At 24.0% G+C, this 22,029-nt stretch overlaps 3 protein-coding genes across 7 annotated transcripts in view; 2 read left to right on the forward strand and 1 right to left on the reverse strand.

Moving 5' to 3' along the window:
* Positions 1 to 15,391, forward strand: part of LOC122506050 (tubulin polyglutamylase TTLL4-like) — a 369,559-nt gene extending 354,168 nt beyond the window's left edge. For all 5 annotated transcript variants that reach the window (XM_043618022.1, XM_043618023.1, XM_043618026.1 and 2 more), the window contains exons 8-9: positions 7,629 to 7,681; positions 13,604 to 15,391. In XM_043618022.1, coding sequence (XP_043473957.1) covers positions 13,627 to 15,321 — 1,695 coding nt within the window. In that variant the 5' untranslated portion in view covers positions 7,629 to 7,681; positions 13,604 to 13,626 and the 3' untranslated portion in view covers positions 15,322 to 15,391. The remainder of the gene's footprint in view (positions 1 to 7,628; positions 7,682 to 13,603) is intronic.
* On the forward strand, positions 1,803 to 3,230 carry LOC122506056 (enhancer of split mbeta protein-like). Its single transcript, XM_043618034.1, has one exon. It carries the CDS (start codon positions 2,029 to 2,031, stop codon positions 2,638 to 2,640), a length of 612 nt encoding a protein of 203 aa, XP_043473969.1. The 5' UTR covers positions 1,803 to 2,028; the 3' UTR covers positions 2,641 to 3,230.
* A 3,413-nt stretch (positions 15,392 to 18,804) lies between the features above and the next one.
* On the reverse strand, positions 18,805 to 21,004 carry LOC122506058. Its single transcript, XM_043618037.1, has 4 exons — positions 20,857 to 21,004; positions 19,981 to 20,082; positions 19,594 to 19,740; positions 18,805 to 18,975 (listed from the first exon to the last, which is right to left on the reverse strand). Exons 1-4 carry the CDS (start codon positions 20,902 to 20,904, stop codon positions 18,880 to 18,882), a joined length of 393 nt encoding a protein of 130 aa, XP_043473972.1. The 5' UTR covers positions 20,905 to 21,004; the 3' UTR covers positions 18,805 to 18,879.
* Between the last annotated feature and the right edge of the window lie 1,025 nt (positions 21,005 to 22,029).

A 22,029-nucleotide genomic window follows, 5' to 3' on the forward strand; every position in this document is an offset into this window, starting at 1 on the left:
TTCATTTCATCGCGAGTGTCATCATTTTCAATATATTTTTTTCTTCTGTAGTCGAAAAAAACTACTTTTCTGAAATTATTCTTTGAATTTTTATTTTTTTTTCATTTCTTCTCAAATTAATTTTATTACCAGTAATTTTATTTATTTAATTATTCTATTGTTATTTATTTACTAATTTTACTAGGGAGGCTTCGCCTCACTAGTAAAATTAGTAAATGAATAAGTAAAATTATTAAATTCGCATGTAAATTGTTTCAGATTATTTTTTTTTAGATAAGAATTGAGCAAAAGTTTCGTTCGAATGAACAAAATTTATTATCTTTTTCAAATTTAGTAGTAGTTTTTGGTATTTTTTTCAGCAGAAACATTAGAAAATTTGTTATTTAAAGAACATGAAAAAAAGGAAAAGAAAATGAAGATCATCGGTTTTTAGGACAGAAAAATCAGAAAAAATTGTGGTTTAAAGAAGGAGAAGAAGGTGAAGAAGAAGATCAGCTGTTTTTCGGAACTGTTTAGCAGAAGCAACAGAAAAATTTTTATTTAATGAACAAGAAGGAGAAGAAGATGATGAAGAAGAAGATCCATTGTATTTTTGGCACTTTTCAGCAGAAACATAGAAAAAATTATGATTTACAGAAGATGAAGAAGAAGAAAGAAGGAAAAGAAGATCAGCTGTTGTTTCAACATAAAAATTAGCAGAAACATCAAAACTTTGTGATTTAAAAAAGGAGAAGAAGATGAGGAAAATATCAGTTGTATTTAGGCATTTTTCAGCAGAAACAACAGAAAAATTTTTATTTAATAAACAAGAAAGAGAAGAAGATGATGAAGAAGAAAATCCATTAGTCTTTTTGTCACTTTTCAGTAGAAACATCAGAAAAATTGTCATTTACAGAAGATGAAGAAGAAGAAGGAAAAGAAAAAGAAGATCAGTTGTTGTTTCGGCAGAAAGATTAGCAGAAACATCAGAAAAATTATGATTTAAAGAAGTAGAATAAGAAGATGATGATGATGAGGAAGATCAGTTGTTTCTCAACATACTTTCCAGCAGAAACAACAGAAAATTTTTTTTTTCAAAAACCAAGAAGGAGAAGAAGATGATGAAGAAGTAGAAAATCATCTGTTTTTTCGTCACTTTTCAGCAGAAGCATAACAAAAATTATGATGTAAAGGAGAAGAACCAAAAGAAAATGAAAAAAGAACAAAAGGATTAAGAACGTAGTTCTTAATCTTTTGTTCTTTTTTCTTCATCTTTTAGATCAGAATTTTCCAAAATAAAAATCAAGGAAGATGAACAATATAAAGGACAAAGTTATAGAAGGCGCGCGAGGCATTCTCGTGCTGGTCGCGCGTCACCTTTCACAGAGAGAGAGAAAAAAAAATAAAAAGCTCCTCAACTCATCGTCCCCCGGCGTGTTAGGCAATGACGTGGCCCGATATTATTATATATGTGTGTATAGTATAACATGGTGCCACAAGAAGGGTGCAGGTGTGTCGGTCGCTCTCAATGCCTTCGAAAATTCCCTTACTTCTCCTGACCCCTCACAACCTCGGGCCCCGCAGAGGGCTGCCTTAGGCGCTGTGGGAACGTTCTGGCCCGCGAGCTTCCCACGATACGCTCTCCGGCCTGGTGGTTGCCTTCAATAGCAACAGCAGCAGCAGCAGCACTCTACCCCTCTACCCTCCCCCATCACTCATCCTTCTGGGTCCAATACACATATCCCCACCATCACCACATTCGCCCAACTAGTGGGGACGCAAACCAACCACCGCCTATATATTCCCCATCGCTCCCCACTGACATTCAGAAACCATTCACAACTCAAACAGTTCCGATCTCGGCGCAAAGTTCTCTCTTCTTAAAAATTATCGAAGTGTTTGTTTTCGGAACAGTGTTTAAGACATTCAAGTTTACAACAATCGTAAACAGTTTGAAACAATTCTAAACAGTTTTGAAACAAGTGTTCAAACTTTAAACGGATTTTTAAGAAAACAGTGTTTTGTTTTCTTTTGTGAATAATAACAGAAATGGCACCACACACGAGTTACACTGCTGTCGGTGGTATGGAGTACGAGGAGCCAGTGTCGAGGACCTATCAATACAGAAAAGTGATGAAACCAATGTTGGAGCGTAAACGTAGAGCAAGAATCAATCGTTGTTTGGACGAATTAAAGGATTTGATGGTCACAGCACTACAAGCCGAGGGTGAGAATGTCGCAAAATTGGAGAAAGCTGATATTCTCGAATTGACAGTGCGACATCTTCATACATTGAGAGCAGCACGTCGTTTGACATTAACACCAGAGAATAGTTATGCAAATCGTTTTCGTGACGGTTTCACGCAGTGTGCACAAGAGGTGTCAACATTTTTATCAACACCCGTTGCTGCCGCTGTTCATCCTGCTGCTGGTGCACAACTCATGAGACATCTTGGCGGTTGTCTTCGACGTTTGGAGGGACCAACTGTCAAGGATCATCAACAAGGTACAACAGCAACAACAACAGTTACAGCATCACCAACAACAAAAATCATTGTAAATATGCCACAAATTTACACACCACCACAAAGTCCAATGAGTGAGATGAGCCAATCGGGTGATTCGGAATTATCATCATCATCTGTTTGGCGACCATGGTGAAGAGGAATTTTCTCCAGTTTGCAATAGGGATGTTGCAAAATTTGGTTCTACATTTTTCTTGAAAAATCTACTTCGTGGTAAACGAATGCCGTCGGAGAGATGTGACAGTAGAGGAGCACGCAGTTTAAACGAGTCTTCCATATTATATGTGAAAAAAAAGAAGAATTTTTTTCTTCAAAACTTTTCTCTTTAATAACATTGTGTAATTTTTTTTTATCTGCAATTGTTGTTATAATATTTGATGAAGGAGGAAAGAGTGATGAAGCTTTAAGTGATGTCTGTGATAGGGAATCTTTGTTGTTGTACCTGATGTTATATAATTATATATATGATTTTCTCATACTTTTTTGATGGAAAGAAAAAAAAATATTGTTTTTATACTGTATAATTTAAAAAAAATTTGAGAAAGTTCGTTTTTTCTTGTTACATTTGTTGAGAAAACTCATTCTATGCTAATAGTGTTTTATTATTATTATTATATATATATATGATATATAATTGTCTCTTGAGATATTGAAATTTTCTCTTGATTTATTTCTCTAAAAAGAAGAATATGTTATAATAAAATATTATCAATTTTCATTACAAAATAACTTGTTTTATGTTTTTCAAAAACAAATCATCTTCCCAACCTTCTTCCTTTGTCGTTTTTAGAATTTAAGTTATTAATTTTGTTAATTATTATCATTTTATTAACTTTTACTATTTTAATTATTATCATTTTATTAAATTTTACTATTTTAATTATTATTTTAATTATCATTTTATCAACTTTTACTATTTTGATAAATATTATGATTTTATTAATTTTTACTATTTTAATAATTATAATTTTATCCCTTTTCACTATTTTAATAATTATCATCATTTTACTAACTATTACTATTTATTATTTTTATTAATTAATATTATTTTATTAATTAATTTAAATTTGCATTTTATCATTTTATTTTATCTTACGGAATCTTTTTCATTTTATTGACAATTTTAATAACAATTCAACACTAAATAATGATTGTCAATATTTAGTAACTGTTTCACTAATTAATTAATGGAAATTATCGACAAATTTCAAGAATTATTTTGCTTTTAATTAATCTATACAATTTAAAAAAAATTATTCTATTACTGCTGCACTGAAAAAAAAATTTATTCGATTCTAATAACCAATTATTACTTGTCTTTTGTCAACTAAATATTTACTTAAATCAAATAGTTTTCATTTAAATAAATTAAATAATAAAAATTAATCAAATCAATTAAATTGCTTCAAGTACGGAAATTATTGGTTCATAAATAATTTTTTTTTTAAATTCTTTTGATTTGAAAAAATTTTATTCACAATTTATTTGTCAACATTGCTTATTATTTATTAAATAAATAATTGATTTTGAAAATAAGAGATTTTTAATAATTGTTATTAATAATTAATTTTTTTATTACAAATTTTAAATAAATAAATAATTATTATATCAGTATTTGTTTATTTAGACAAAAAACAACCTCATTATTATATAGAACTGTGGTGAATTAATTATTTACAAATCAAATTAATTTTTAAAAATTAATCTATTAGGCAATTAAAAAAAAATTATTTTATTATTACTGCACTGAAAAAAAATTTATTTGATTCTAATAAACAATTATTAGTTGTCTATTGTCAACTAAATATTTACTTAAATCAAATAGTTTTCATTTAAATAAATTAAATAATAAAAATTAATCAAATCAATTAAATTGCTTCAAGTACGGAAATTATTGGTTCAAATAATTTTTTTTTATTAAAATTCATTTGATTTGCATAAAATTTTATTAACAATTTATTTTTCAACATCGCTTATTATTTATTAAATAAATAATTGATTTTAAAAATAAGAGATGTTTAATAATTGTTATTAATAATAAATTTTTTATTACAAATTTTAAATTAATAAATAATTATGATATCATTATTTATTTATTTAGACAAAAAAAAAACTCATTTTTATGTAGAACTGTGGTGAATTAATTATTTACAAATCAAATTAGTTTTTAAAAAATCTTCTGAATTTACAAATAAATAATTATTTTAAATATTTAATTTAATAATAATTAATTAAATAATGAAATTTCAAATCTTAGTTAATGAATAATCCGCAGTATTTTAATGGAGAATAAATAATTATTAATAAATAATATTAATAATATTAATAATATTAATGTTAATAAATAAATATTAACTAATAATTTAATAATTATGAATTTATTATTTAATAAATAACCATTATGAAATAAAAATTAAATAAGTAACGATTATGAATTAATCATTTAATAAGTAATAATTAATTAATATTTATTACTTAAAATTTACGATTATTATATAGCATTGAGTAATTAATTATCTCTTGATAAATAATTAAATATATATTAAATTTCAAAAATTCTCTATTATAATACTGCAAATAATTAATTAGTTAATATTTAATTATATTTAATTAATTTCTTAATTAATAAAGTATAAATAAGTAAATAATTAATTGTTACTTAGTAAATAATTATTTATTAACCTGCAAATAATCTCTATTACAATACAACGAATTATTAATAAACTTATAGTTAATTAATTAATAATTCCTTAAATAATTCAATAGTAGTTAATAAATAATTCATTATTAGTTAATAAATAATTACTTATTGCTAAAAAAATTATGTATTGCTAAAAAAATTGTTGGTTAACTATTATTTATTAAATTGTATAATTCTTAATTATAATACTAAAGATAATTAATTAATTAATTGTTCAAATTTTTTTATTGAATTATTAATTACCTAATAATAGAAAAAATTATTATTTATTAAAGAAAAGGAAGTGAATTATTATATATATATATATGTTAATACAAAAAAATTCTCCCTCTAAAATAATACCTGTTGGACATGAAATTTTTTGCTTGTTAAACTTTTATTAGTACATCAATTATTTTACCTTCGTTGGCTTGATTTTTCTTTTTATTGTTAATTTCCAGAATGAATAAATTATTCATGACAGAAATTAAAGAAAAATAAAGCAATAAGAACAAATTAATTACAATCAAATAACATGAAAAAAAAATCTGAAACACCACCTGTTGCTTATGCTGACCATATTAGTATGAGTAATAAATGAATATCCAAAGGGTGACAAAAATGAGAAATGAATATTCATTATGTACAGTTGTTGGATGATGTATGTTTAAAATATCTCTGCCATTGATGACTTCAGAAATTTTTTTTCGAAACAAAAATGTAGAATATCGCGAACGTATATTTTACAGAATTAAGATTTTGATCTTTGAAAATACATCTTTTTTATGTATACGTTAAAAATATATTTAAGAATCCAGTAATGAATATATTAAACATTAAATGGATTATATTTTTTTCATTACATTTTTTAATTACTTTAGATTTTTCATTAAATTTAATGACATGGAATGAAATTTATTTTATATTAACATTTATAATAATATTTATAATTATAACTCTTCATTGACGAAAAATTGTGATTGACAAAATTTTTTTTTCATTTTTACTTTTTTTTTTAAATTTAATTAAAAATTCTTAATAACTTTTTTCTAATTTTTATTTTCATAAAAGTTTTTAAAAGGAAAAGAGAAGCATTTTTTTTCATTTTAATTTCACTTTCTATTATTTGATTAAAATTTTTATTTTAATTGAATTTTCCAGAAGAAAAAGATGCGAAATATTTTTTGACGAATTAATAATATTGTAATTATTAACTAACAATATAATTAGTTTTTATTGCGAGCTAAAAAATAAAAATCCTTTTAAATTTTCTTTTTCTTCTTCTCCTCTTATTATTATACATATGTTAATTTAAATCTCAGTACACGCATGCTAAAACTGGTTAAAGTAATCATATTATTTTGTGAAATATTATTAGCTGTAAATATAAGTGCGTAGCATTAAATTGTTAAACATCCAAGTTTTTCTTGTTTCCTTAAACTAATTACAAAAGATGATTATTTTCTGCATAAATTATCTTCTGTAGAAATTAATTTATTTACTTGGCAACTTAAAAAATCGTGTATGGAAATAATTTTTTATTGTTAGAACAAAAAAATTGTTTTTTTTTTTTAATTAATATTTTGAGCAACAATTTTTATTTTCTCATACGTTCCGAAATGATCATTTTTAGAAAATAATATAATTTTTTTGTTCTAAAAACAAAAAATTATTTCTATACATGATTTTAGTGTATACCTATCTGTCAAGTATAAAAATTAATTTCTAGAGAGAAGATAATTTATGCGAAAACTAATTATTATTTTGAAAAATTAATTAAAAGTTAATTTCTAGAGAAGATAAATAATTTATGGAAAAACTAATTATTATTTTGAAAAATTAATTAAAAGATAATTTCTAGAGATGATAATTTATGCAAAAACTAATTTTTATTTTGAAAAATGATATTAAAATACCAATATTAATAATAATTTTTATAAATTAATAATTAATAAAACTGATGAATAAAATAAAAAAATGAAAATAAATAAAATTGAAAAATTGATTTTTGAAGAATTTTCTTTTTCTTATTTTTTATTAATAACAATTTTTATAAATTAATAAAATGGGTAAATAAAATAAATACCTAGATAATAATTTAATAATTTAATAAATAATTAAACTGCTAAATATAAATTAATACTTAATAATTTTTATAATTTAATAAAATCGAGAAATTAAGTAAAAAAAAAAAATAAATGAAAAATGAACCAAATCGAAAATTTTTCGAGAAATTTTCTTCTTCAAATTTACACCTTTTGTTGGCGGTCAAAAGCGCAAGTGAGAAAAATTAATTAACCAACAAACAAACGTAATGAATTCTTATTGCACTTTTTTTCCTCTCTCATTCACACAATGTTTGTAGTGACGATTTAATAAATTTTAATAGCCCCCATTGCCAAGTAGGGGTTTTTATTAATAATTGCACGTCATTATTCTTTCAGTTATCTGTGATCGAGCCGCAAGGATGCTGACTCCTGGAGGGCTCCTGTGATAAGTAAGTGCAACTTTCTTTTTTCACTGTTTTGGGCAATAAGCATTTTGCGACCGTCTCATGTCATTAATATGAGACTTTAATTACCGCTTTAAAGAATTTTTTTTTTCTTATTATTTCTTTTCACCCCATCTTAAATAAAAGAAAAAAAAAGCTCTTAATCAAGCGATAAATACCAGCATCGTCGCAAAACGGCGGCAGCAGTAAAACAAGTCCCGTGAGAACCGGACATGTTTCTTCAAGTTTGACAGTTTTTGTTGGATCTTTTTCTTTATTACATTGCTATATGTTGCTCGCTTTTAATTTGAGATAGGAATACGAGAAGAAATCGAAGATATATCTCTGATAACAATTTGCGATAGAATGCTTACTATTGCATTAATTATATGCGGGGGAAAAAAGATTCTTGAGGGAAAAAAATCTTTTAATGAATTTGTATCTTAATTATGAGATCGAATATTGACCCTATTTCGCACCTGTTTTTGAAAATAAATTATTTTTCATTTGGTAAACAGAATTTCGAGTACAAAAAAAAATCAGAAAATAAATAGAATTACAAGTGTTATTCTATTTATTTTCTGATTTTTTTCGATTTTATTTTTGTACTGGAAATTCTGTTTACCAAATTGAGACAAAAAACGTATCAAAACTTTGCTTCGCAACTATTTTGATACATTTTTTGTCTCAATTTGCTAAACAGAATTTTAATTCTCGACGCTACTTATTTATAATTTTTCTAATTGTTTTTATTTGATGTATCACTATAATTATTGATGATTCACTAACTCAGAGTCTCCCTATACTGAATATATTAAAATTATGAACGAAAGAATATCCATGAAGATAAGTTAATATAGAAATAGATTTAGATCTTTAATTCTTTCAAGATTAATTCAGCGAATCAATATCACCAAGGAAATGATTGCAAAATTACTAGTGCTTCCTTTACTGACATGACATCAAGATCCTCGATTAATTATTTATTAAAGATCTTGTCTAGATTCTCGATTGGTTCTTGAGGCTTTTGTCAAGATTCTCGATTTGTTTTTTAGAACCTTACAGACTTCGCACTCGATAATTAATTTTAAAAAAGTAGCAAAAAGTTGCTTTCAAACTAAAGAAAAAAGTAGCTATCGAAAAAATAAATTTGACGACCAAAGAAACTCGTTTTTGATACTTCACAAAACTCACGAAAATTTCCTTCTATATATTTTATTTTCCTGACTTTTTCCTAATTTTCATCAAAAATTTAATTACTTCTTTCTTATCCTGATGCTAATAAATTGAATTCCTGCAACGAATTTTATTATTCACTAAAGAATTTAAATATTTATAAAAATAATTTTAATTGTTGCGAAGAATTTTATAACAATTTTTAAATAATTCATTTATTTCGACTAATTTTATGGAAATTCTATATAATTTAAATAAATCAATTCCTAAGAAATTTTTATTATTCATAAAAATAATTGAATTTTTACGAAGATTTTTACAAAAAAGTTTTTTAAATAATTAAATTCTGTTTGGATATTTTATCAAAATAGTAGACATTGAAAATAATTGAATTGCGAAAAGTTTTAAAAAATAATTAAATTTTACAAAGAATTCTATTAAAATTTTTGAAAATAATTGAATGTCTGTGCGCATTTTATTAAATTGTTTAAAAATAATTGAATTCCTAAAAAGCATTTTATTATTTATGAAAATAATTGAATTCTTGCGAACGGTTTTATTAGAATATTTTAAAATAATTGAATTTTCAAGAAGAAATTTATTACTTTTAAAAATAATTGAATTCTTGTGATGAATTTTGTTATTTATCAAAATAATTGAATTTTGCAAAGAATTTTATTAAAATGCCTGAAAATAATTGAATTTTCAGGAATAATTTAATTATTTATAGACATAATTGAATTCTTGGGAAGAATTTCATTAAAATCTAAAAGAATAATTGAATTTTTTCAAAAAATTTAATTAAAATTATTGTATTTAAAATAATTGATTTCTTTCGAACAATTTTAATAAAATATTTGAAAATAATTGAATTCCTGTGAAAAATGCTAATATTTTTGTAAATAATTGAATTCTTCCAAAGAATTTTAAAAAAATATTTAATTTAAATAATTGATTTTTTTTTGAGGAATTGAAATTAATTTTTTAAGAATAATTACATTTTTTAAGTAGCAATTCCTGTAAAATTGTATTGAAAATAATAAAATCCTGCGATGAATTTTATTATATAATGAAAATAATTGAATAGTTGCTAAGAATTTTATTAAAATTTTCAAAAATAATTGAATTCCTTAAAAGAATTTTATTATTTATGAAAAGAATTGAATTATTGCGAGAAATTTTATTAAAATGTTTAAAAAGAGTTGAATTTCGCTGAAAATTTTTGTTATTTTTGAAAATAATTGAATTCTTCAGAAGAATTTTATAAACATTGTTTTAAATAATTAATTTTTTCGAAATAAATATTATAAAAATTCTATTTTGAATAATTGAATTCTTGTGAAGAGCTTTATTTGTGAAAATAATTGAATTTTTTAATTAATCAATTTAAAATAATATTAAAAATAATTGAAATTCTTCAATGAATTTCATTATTTATGAAAATAATTGAATTCTTGCTTAGAATTTTATCAGAAATTTTTTTTAAAAAATTAAATTTTAATGAAAAATGTTATTATTAGTGAAAGTAATTTAATTATTGTGAAGAATTGTATAAAAATTTGGTTAAATACTTGATTTTAGCAAATTTTTTTTAAAAATACTATTCTAAATTAATTTAATTCTTGTGAAAATTTTATTATTTATGAAAATAATTGAATAGTCGCTAAGAATTTTATTAAAATTTTCAAAAATAATTAAAATCCTGCGAAGAATTTTTGTTATTTATGAAAATAATTGAATTTAAGGCGAAAAATTCTATTAAAATGTTTAAAAGAAATTGAATTTATGTGAAAAATTTTGTTATTTTTGAAAATAATTGAATTTTTCATTAGTATTTTATAGACATTGTTTTAAATAATTAATTTTTTCAAACTATAATAAATATTATGAAAGTTTTATTTAAAAAAATTGAATTCTTGTGCGAAACTTTATTTGTGAAAATAATTGAATTTTTTTGATTAATTAATTTAAAATAGTATTAAAAATAATTAAAATTCTTCGATGAGTTTTATTATATTTATGAAAATAATTGAATTTTCGCTTAGAATTTTATTAAAAACTTTTTTTAAAAAAATTGAATTGTAGAAAAATTTTGTTAAATAATTGATTTTATCGAAATATTTTTGAAAGTGTTATTCTAAATTAATTGAATTTCTTTTGCGAAATTTTATGAAAATAGTAGGGGAGAGTGGGGCAAAATGGGGTACCTTTTTGAAATTGGCTGTTTACAGAGAACCAAACGAATAAATCGATTCAGCTAAACTTCAGAATTCTTCTTTGTACACTTAGCTTTGAGGAAATTATGATTATAGCGGAGAAAAAAATTTTTGAAAGAACTTATATCGTATTTTCTAAGAAAGTGCTAAAATCCCATTTTGCCCCACCCGTGGGGCAAAATGGGGTGGCATCAAATAACTATACAAAACATTGAGTATTTTTTCAAAATTCATTCAATTCTTGTTGTATGAGATTATAAATACAAACAAAAAGTAGGATTCTTTATTACTATGAAAAAACAAGTAATATTTATTAGAATTTAACATATTGCAAAATATCGATATATCGATAATGAAACATCGATAGTATAAATGCCTCAAAGCAAAAATATTGATTCTTCTGCAGGAAACCTTTAAATATGCATAATATAATGTTTTTAAATAGTTTTAATGAAACGGCGTAGCATCCGGCATGCCCCACACTTAGGTACCCCATTCTGCCCCACACTGCATATTAAAACAAAATGCAATGTTTACAAGTTATTGTAAACAATTAAACAATCTATTCTATTGGAAATTACTCTAGAATACAGTACCGTCCGCAATTGTCAGTCCACCCATTTTTAAAGGAATGACAAAAATTTTTTAACATAAAATTCATGAAAACTAAAATTTTTTTTGGTTTATATTTTGAAAGACGATAAAATTTTGAAAAGAATAAGACCTTACAGAAGTCATTTGGCCAAAATTTGTAGAAGATATTCCTAAAAATCGTCATTTTCAATGTTTTACAAAAATTTAAATAACTTCTAAAATAATGAACGCTTTTTAATAATCTTAGGCTTATTTTAAAGGTCTTTTTCTACGGAATAAGAATTACTTATAGGCATTAACCTGTCATTTTTAACTTGGAATAAGCATGACGTCAAAATTGGACAAAAAAATTGGAAAAATTTGAAATCAATTTTTTGTACTAAAAACTATTCTAGAACATATATAAAACATGATATGGTGTAGATTTTTCAAGAAAATTTAATAAAAATATATGTTTGAATTTCAAAAATTATTTTTCTTTTAATAATATTATTTCAAATTTTTTGAATTTGTTTGTCCAACTTTGACGTCATGCTTATTCCAAGTTAAAAATGACAGATTAATGCCTATAAGTAATTCTTATTCTGTAGAAAATGGTCTTTAAAATAAGCCTAAGATTATTAAAAAGCGTTCATTATTTTAGAAGTTATTTAAATTTTTGTAAAACATTGAAAATGACGATTTTTAGGAATATCTTCTACAAATTTTGGCCAAATGACTTCTGTAAGGTCTTATTCTTTTCAAAATTTTATCGTCTTTCAAAATATAAACCAAAAAAAAATTTACTTTTCATGAATTTTATGTTAAAAAATTTTTGTCATTCCTTTGAAAATGGGTGGACTGACAATTTCGGACGGTACTGTAAGTACTGAAAAAGATCCCACACTTGCCAAATTAAATGCATTATCCCAAAAAGTTTGGAGAGCACTTTAATTTTGAAAAAAATTCATATTTTTTTTGCTTAAAACTTAAAAGTTGTATAACTTTCAAAAAAAAAATTTTTTTGGAGTGTCTTCATAATTAATAACAGTTTCTTATCAACATGAATGATATATGTCGAGGGAAAAAAAATTAAAAGTACCTATCATGGAAAAACAGAGGTACCTCATTTGACCCGCCTACCCCATTTTGCCCCACTCTCCCCTAGATATCGAAAGTAATTGAATTTCAAATATTTTTTGAAAATAATTGAATCTTTTTAAGGGGACCTGCACCTGAATTTTCAACTGTATAAGAACATAATTCAAAAATTTTTGAAAGAGTTTTTCTGAAAATTTTGACATTGTAACTTTTGATAAAATTAAAATATTTATGTAAAGCATTGAAATTATAATTATAAAAATGAAAGGTTATTTAACTATATTGAAGCTTTATGCATATTAAGTGTATACTTAATACGATTATGAAGTTTTAATTTTATTAAAAGTTACAGTGTTTTTAAATTACTAATTTACTAATTTTAATTCACTATAAAAAATGCTTATTCTTCTTTCACAAATTTCAATATTTTTTTATTATTCTTGTTTCATTGACTTTCTTACAGTTTTTTTTTACATTTAAGGGTACGGGTTTTATGAATTTTTAATTTTATCCAAAGTTACAGTCAGGTTTGAATTATGTTTTAAATATAGTTTAAATGCAGGTGCAGGTCTCCTTAAAGAACTTGATTATAATTTTTTAGAATACTTTTCTGATTTATAGTATTAGCAAATTTAAACTTAAAGTAGTGTAAATTCTCAACAACAAGAAACAGAAATAATAGCTTTTAGTGGCTGAAATCTAAAAAAAGTACCTAAATAGTAGCATAACGTGAAAAAATTAGTAAATAGTAGGTTTTAGTAGATGAGTGCGAAGCTTTGTCAAGATCCTCGATTGTTCCTTAAGGATTTTCTCTAGAGATTTGCTTAATGATTAAAATGATTAACGATCGCCTAATTTTCAGATCAACTTTACTCAATAATTGTTATGGACGTTCTCACCTACAATCATCAAGAGCTCGTTCGCGTGAATTCGATCGACGATGAGGCCGAACTCGAGTCGCAAACCGACGAGGATCAAGAGGACCTCGCCTCCTACGACGAGGGTTCACTCTGCACAATCAGCGAGAATTCCCAAACAGGCGAATCATCCGCAACACTTCCATTTCGCAAGAGCCTCTTCCCCAACGTGCCTCCCTACATTGCCTTTCAATCCTACGAATGCAACGGCTCAAATCTCCCCCACGAAGTGACGAAACACCTCAAATGGCGACTCAGCGTCATCACACCCCAACTAGTCCGCAGAACACTCGTCAATTCCGGCTACCGTCTTCTCAAAAAATCCCAAGACTGGTGCGGCACCTGGGGCAAACACATGACCTCAATATCATTCAAAAGCATCAAAGAATCCCAAAAGATAAATCATTTCCCGGGCACTTTTCAAATAGGCCGCAAGGATCGTTTGTGGCGTAATTTCAATCGAATGATGATCAAATACGGAAAGAAGGAATTCGATTTTATTCCAAGAACCTATGTGCTACCGCAGGATCTGAGGAGTTTTCGTCAAATCTGGGAGAAGCAGGGCAACAAGGAAAAATGGATAATAAAACCACCGGCGTCAGCTCGTGGCACTGGTATTCGTGTTGTTAATAAATGGTCCCAAATACCGAAGAAGCGACCAATTATCGTTCAGCAGTACATTGCGAAACCGATGCTTATAGACGGTGCCAAGTTCGATCTTCGTCTCTACGTTCTCGTCACTAGTTTCAATCCACTTCGCATCTACCTCTATCCAAACGGTCTCGTTCGCTTCGCCTCCGTCAAATACAGCGACGACATCAACTACCTCAGCGATCGTTTCATGCACCTCACCAATTACAGTATCAATAAATCAAGCGCTTCCTACACCAACAACGACAGTCCCGATTCGTGCTCCGGTCACAAGTGGACCATCAAGACCCTCTGGACCTATCTCGAGAAACGACAGGTGAACGTCGAAAAACTCTGGTCAACAATGAAGGAAATGGTGATAAAGACAATGATAGCAGGCGAATCGTCAATAAACAGTTTCACCAAATCCAATGTCAATTCCCGTTACAATTGCTACGAGCTATTCGGAGTCGATATCCTCTTGGACGAAAATCTAAAACCCTGGCTATTAGAAGTGAATATTTCCCCATCGTTACAATCGGCCTCGCCATTAGACGTCGCAGTCAAGGGTCCTCTAATCCGTAATGTCTTCAATATCGTCGGTTATCAATTGCCCGTGTGTTTGGGACAAAGTGAAATTGAAAATCTTGCGAAACGTTATCAATTCGATCCGGTATGTCAGGATTATCGTCTACATCGAATGCAATTGAGTTTTCTGGAGAGGCAGAAACAGTATCAGTATGTTAATACTCAGGAGCGTGATGATTATTTAGATGAGATTATTGATGATTTAACGCCGGACGATGTGAGGCATTTGATTAGTTATGAGGATGAATTAACGCAATTGGATAGATTTGAGAAAATTTTTCCAACGCCCACTAGCCATGAGTATTTTCATTATTTCGAAACGCCGAGATATTATAATATGTTGTTTGATGCTTGGGAGGCGAAATATGCGGATAATCGAGAGCAGGGAATTGCACGTTTGGAAAAACTTTGTAAGACTAAATATCATTTATTGCACAATGTTTAGAGGCTGAAATTTTATTATCACTGCCAGATTGTTTTTTTGATTGTCATTATCATTAATGATAAATCATTAATGATTTATTAATGATCATTTGATAATATAATTGATATCATTTGATAAGTTCGTAATTAGTTAGAATTTTCAATAAAATTCTTCTCTCTCTGTTTGTTTTTGAGAAATTTTTAAATTTGCTTCTCTCTCGATTCGATTATTTTGAGAGGAGGGGAAAATTATTTTTTTACTTAATTTTGTAAAATTCGGGAGAGGAAAATTTGATCATTTGATAAAATCATTTGATGAAAATTGGAATTAAATGGATTAAATTAAATGATCATTTAATAAAATTTCGTAATTAGATAGGATGTTCAATTTCTTATCTCTCTTTTTTACCGTTTGCCAAAAATTCAATTTCGTATATTTTTCCTCTTGTTTCGATTATTTTTAGAGGAAAAAATTTATTTTAACTTAATCTGTAAAATTCGGGGGAAAAAATTTGATGATTTGATAAAAATCATTTGATAAAAATTAGAATTAAATGATCATTTGATATAATTTCGTAATTAGACAGAATTTTCAATGAGGAGAAAAAATTTTTAATTAATTTGTAAAATTCGGAAGAGGAAAATTTAATCATTTAATAAAAAAATTCAATTTATCTGGAAATGTTTTTCCTCTTTTTTCGATTATTGTTTTTTAGGGTAAAAAAAATAATTTTACTTGTAAAATTCAGGGAAGAAAATTTGATAATTTGATAAAATCATTTGATAAAAAACAGAATTAAATAAATTAAATTAATTGATCGTTTGATTTAATTTCGCAATTAGACAGAATTTTCAAGGAGGAGAAAAAAATTATTTTTACTTAATTTGTAAAATTCGTGGAAGAAAATTTGATCATTTGATAAAAAAAATTCAATTTATCTAGAAATGTTTTTCCTCGTTTTTCGATTATTGTTTTTAGGGCGAAAAAATAATTTTACTCGTAAAATTCAGGGAAGAAAATTTTATCATTTGATAAAATCATTTGATGAAAATTGAAATTAAATGATCATTTAATAAAATTTCGTTGTTTTTTAAACTCTGTCTTTTTTCCGTTTGCCAAAAATTCAATTTGTCTGCAACTATTTTTTCTCTTTTTTCAATTATCGTTTTTTAGGAAAAAAAAAAAATTTATCAAATTCAGGGAAAAAATTTTTATAATTTGATAAAATCATTTAATACAAATTAGAATTAAGTGAATTAAATTAAATGATCATTTGATATAAATTCGTAATTAGAATTTTCAAAGATAAAATCATTTGATAAAATTTATAACTAAATGGATTAAATTAAATGATTATTTGATATAATTTCGTAATTAGATAGGATGTTCAATTTCTTATCTCTGTCTTTTTTTTTTGTTTGCCAAAAATTCAATTTGTCTGAAACTATTTTTGCTTTTTAGGGAAAAAGAAAATAATTTTATGAAATTCGGAGTTAAAATTTTTACTCCAAAAAAAGTTTGTGAAGAAAAAGAAATAAACACTAAAAAATTTTCTGTTATTTTTGCAGTTTTAATTTATAATTCCGTGAAAATCGTTAATAATAAATTTTAAATTAATTAAACATTTCAAATGAATATTTCAATGTTTAATTTTCTTTTTTTTTTTTATTGTCAAGTAATTTTTGAAAAATAATTCTCCTATTTGAACATTCAGAATTTTTATGGACATTTTTTTATATTCGTTCATTTAAAAAAAACTTTTTTTACTCAAAACGATTTCTTTTTATTCTAATTTTTCTTAAATTAAGAAATTTTTTTGCAAAAATTTCAAGTTTGATTAATTTAATCATAAAATTTGTACTTCAATTTAGAAACAACAGTACTTAATCATAGATAAAACTTTATTTTTAATTAAGTAAATTTTTACGCTTAAATTTTGAATAGAAAATTTTTATTTTTAGCCCCTTTTTATTTTAATCTTCTGGTACTTAAAATAGAATAAAATAAAAAATACAATATATGAAAAATTACAACAAAATAAAAAAGTACAATAAAATATAAAAATACATAAAAATAAGTAAAGAAAAAATTAATAAAAAGTAAAATTATTTTTAAAACTTCAACACCTAAAATACAATATGAATTTTTGGCAAACTTTCATAATTGAAAAATCGATAAAGAAAATTGTCGAAATCGATTTTTCATTTTTGCGAAAAAGAAATGTAAGTCTGCTTTTATTTTATTTTTATTTTATTTTTTTGACTGAAAAAAGCGCGATGTTATATAGTAATAAAAAAATAGTGTTCAAATAATTGAGAATATAGAAATAATTCACAGCCAAATTTTAAATAATTTTTATCTCGACAAAAATGGCTTCATTCGATACAATAATTATAAATAGCGAATTTATTTTTCTTGTCGCCGTAGAATTATTATAATAATAAGAAATAAAAATTAAAAGAATCATTTTTTGTTTCCAAGTCACATTGTTAAATCACTCACGAGAATGATTCGAATTTATTTTGTTCATTATAATTTAAACACAATATGTGATTCAGGTAAAAAAAAAGAAAAATGGATATTGTATTTAATTAATCCTTCACTTTTCTCTCTATAGAAGAGTATATATGAAAAAAAACTTCCATCTGGGATTTATTATTGAATAATAAATTCATATTTTTTTTTATAAAAAAACAAAAAAATGTTTACGGCTGTAATTGTAGCGTTAAAAATAACACAATCTTTGAAAAAAATAGAAATTAAAAATTTTTTAAAAATAATCTGCGTATAAAATTTTGAGATAATACCAAAAAAATTTTTGACAAGTTTAAAAAAAACGTCAGGAAATTTTTTTTCACTTAAATATATTTATAATGAAATGAAAAAATAGAAAAATCGAAAAATGTGATAAATTAACGTCGATGAAAATTTATGAACGAAAATATTTTTTTTTTTTTGTTTTTCTATATTCTTCGTCGACAAACAAATTTACGTAATTCTTGTGCCTTCATTATCACAATCATTGTCATCGAAATATATATCCATGTACTGAATCTGATTTTAATACACATCATTTTTTCATTAATTTTGTTGAAAATTGATTTTTTATATTATTGACAACAATTTCTTTCCTTTCATGTATTTTTCCTAGATTTTTTTTATAGAGAAAATTTTTTTTCCCTTTTAGAAAAAAAGAAAGAATTAATTATTATGATTAATTATTTATTTACTAATTAGTACTAATTATTATAATTAATAATTTTCTCCTTTTATTCCTAATTTTTCTCTTTTTTAGAAAAAAGAATAAAATTATAGCCAAGAATTTTTCTTCTCATATGTATAGTCCCCAATATTTTCGTTTTAGAAAAATAGGAAAAAAAAATTTCATAATCATAAAATTAATAAACAATCAGAACAAAAAATTTTATAAAATCAAAAATTATTTTAATAAAGTATTTTTTACAATATTAATACTTAATACAATATTAATACTACAGAGTGTACATTTTACAAAAATCAAGTGGAGAAATCATTTTAAAAACAGTTTTGTAATTTATTAAATGTGAATTAATAAATTTTTTAGAGACTCGCAATGCATGAAGTGGAGACTGGACGCACTGTTTGTGCATTTGAACGGAAAAGAGAGACAATATTATTGTTGCAGGATATTGCCAACTGTTAAGAAAATAGAAAATAATTTTTATTATTCAAAATTTTATTTATTTTTTATTATTATTTATTTATTATTTATTTATTTTTATTTCTTATTATTTATTTTAAACAAATTAACATTTTTAGTGGGCTCTGTGTAAAATATTTTTTTTCTGGGTCGAATAATTAAGTTGTTGCATTAATGAAATTATTTATAGTAATTAATATATTATGTTGATTAACTAATTATAATAATTAATTCATTAGATTGCTGAACTAATTATAATATTATTATAATGTGTGTAATTATAATGTTACTACATTAATTAAAAAAATATGATATAATGAATCAAAAAATAATGTATAATAATCAAGTTTTTACATTAATTTTCTAATTAAAATAATTAATTAAATATATTAATTTATTAATTTTCTAATTAAAATAATTAATTAAATACATTAATTTCCTAATTAGAATAATTAGTTAAATACATTAATTAATAATAATTAATTAATCAACAGAGCACAAAAATTAATTTCGATTGTTTAAATAATTATAAATTTTACATTAAAAAAATATTTATAGAAGTAAATTTTATAATTTTTTTTTAAACTAATTAATTAATAAGAATAATTTTTTACCGAAACGCTGTTGGCTGCATGGGCATCAGTTCGACATTTTCTCAATCCAGAGAAACTTGGATCAACATATGATTTCATTAAGAGTCTTCCTCTCTCATAGCAAGGTTCAGCATTTTTTCCACTTGATTTTGCAGTTTCAACGTCTCCCTAAGAGTAATAAATAAATTATTGTTATTGTCATAATTATTATTATAATTAATAATTAAAGTTAAACAAAAATAATTTCAGAACAAAAGTTTATAAAATTTATTTGCAAAAATTAATTTATATTCTTTTTTTTAATATTAATTAAAATTAATTTAAATAAAACTAAATAAAATTAAATGAATTAAATTAAATGTAAAAATTTTAATTTATTAATAAATGTTTAAATATTATTTTCTTTACCCGAATTTGAGACATAATTGGATTTGTAATAGCGTTTATTTCCTCCATTGCACGAAATTGCAATTTCCACAGTTGGTCCATCAATCTGTCTGCGGAACTTGTCTATGAAAAAAAAAGAAACAATTTATTATTATTTTATTAATTTAATAAATATTTGAATTATGATAAATAATAGTTATTGTAAATTTTTATTATCATAATAATAGTTTATTTTATTAAAAACGTTTTCTAAAGAAATCCATAAAGTAATTTAATTATAATTTATTTATTAATAAATAAAATAAATAAAAATTTTTTTAAATAAATAAATAATTAATTAATAATTAATTAATATTAACTAATTAGTTAATATAAACCTGATAAACCAAACAATATAAATCAATAAAGTATGAACTAATTAGTTAAGCAGTTAATAATAAATAATTAAATAATATTAACTAATCAATTACTTGCTAAATATGAATATGACGCTAGTATTTAGTAATAGTAATACTAATTTAATTATAATTATTTTATGAATTAAATTAGTTAATTAGTTAAGAATTAGTTAATACTTAATATGGACCAATAAATTATTATTAACTAATTAGTTTATATTAACCAATTTTTAGTAACTAATTACTTGTTAATAAATAATTAATTAATATTAACTAATCAATTAATTGCTAAATAATATTTAGTTAGATAATTACTTTAACAATATTAACTAAATTAGTTCCAATTTTCAAATACAATTCTAAATTTTAATAAGTTTTAATTTTAATACGTAATTAATTCTAATTAATTACTTAATAACCTAACTAAAAGATTCAATCAGAAACAGTTTGAAAAAAGAAGTAAAAACTTAAAAATAAAAATAAATTTTCCAAAACTTACTTGCAAGGCACAAAAAGCGAGAACACAGCACAAAAGAATGCACTTCATGTTTTTATTTATTTAGTTAATTTTTTTTTTTTTTATTTCACTCAAAGTCTTAATGACAGATTGTAAATGGTTCTCCCCGAGTTTAAACATTTGTTTTTATACCGGAGCTAATGATTAATTTTCTCAGAATTCCCTTTTCTGTTTATCTTATCAACTAATTGTTTACTTTGTTAATAATGCACACATTTTTGCTATTATATATTCCTGCACTTTTTTCCTTGTATAGTGTCCTCGGTATTGTCCCACACAAGTGGGTGTGTGATAAAAATAAAAAAATTTTCTCTCTCTGTCTCTCAATGTCTCGTCAAATCGACTTCTGCGTTAATATGCAAACAAGTGAGGAAATTTTTAGAAAGCAGTGTGTAAATCCCAGTAATATCTTTTATCAGAATACCCTCATTGGTTATAAATTTTTTTTTTTATTTTATAATGTAAACATTACCGCATTTATCAATCACGAGAAACTATCGCGCGTAAGTGAAATATTTGTTAAATAGACAATTTTTAAATAATAATTGCATAATTAAGTTTCATTTTTGTAATTATGTAAATTATAATTAAAAATAAAAATTATTAATTGTTAATTTTATTAAATATTTAAAATTAATTGAATTTTTGAATAATAAATTCAATTAATTTTATTAATTAATTTACAATTAATTCATTTAATTATAGTTTAATTAATTCATTTCTGTATTATTTTTTTTTAGATATTTAATTTATTACATTTTAATTAATGTATTTTTCTTAATTAACGAAGTTTTTTAATTAGTTATTTTTCAGATAATTTTTTTTTATTTTTCCAATAATTTATTTATTATTTTATTACTTTTTTTAAAAAAAACTTTATTCATTACGATTTATAATTTTAATTTAGTACTTTTTATTACTGTTTTATTATTTCTTATAAACGGACTTGATATTCTGGCTGATAAAGAAATTCATAGTCCAATTAAATTTAGCTGTCAACTATATATTCAAAAAAAAAAAAAAAAAAATGACCGTTTCATACTAAAAAGGAAATTAAAAATTAAAGTACAGGTCTTGTCGCGACACTTTTGTGCGCAATAATAATTATATTTTATAGTGAAATGAAAGCGCTGTCAAATGACTTGGCGCACACTT

This window comes from Leptopilina heterotoma, unplaced genomic scaffold (assembly GCF_015476425.1).
Source record: "Leptopilina heterotoma isolate Lh14 unplaced genomic scaffold, ASM1547642v1 Lhet_39, whole genome shotgun sequence".
Lineage (NCBI taxonomy): Eukaryota > Metazoa > Arthropoda > Insecta > Hymenoptera > Figitidae > Leptopilina > Leptopilina heterotoma.

Coding starts and splice junctions, on each gene's coding strand:
- LOC122506056 (XM_043618034.1), top strand. CDS start 2,029: ATGGCACCACACACGAGTTACACTGCTGTCGGTGGTATGGAGTACGAG.
- LOC122506058 (XM_043618037.1), bottom strand. CDS start 20,904: ATGAAGTGCATTCTTTTGTGCTGTGTTCTCGCTTTTTGTGCCTTGCAA. Junction 20,083..20,856: donor TCGCTTTTTGTGCCTTGCAA/GTAAGTTTTGGA, acceptor TTTTTTTCATAG/ACAAGTTCCGCAGACAGATT. Junction 18,976..19,593: donor ATGCAGCCAACAGCGTTTCG/GTAAAAAATTAT, acceptor TTTTCTTAACAG/TTGGCAATATCCTGCAACAA.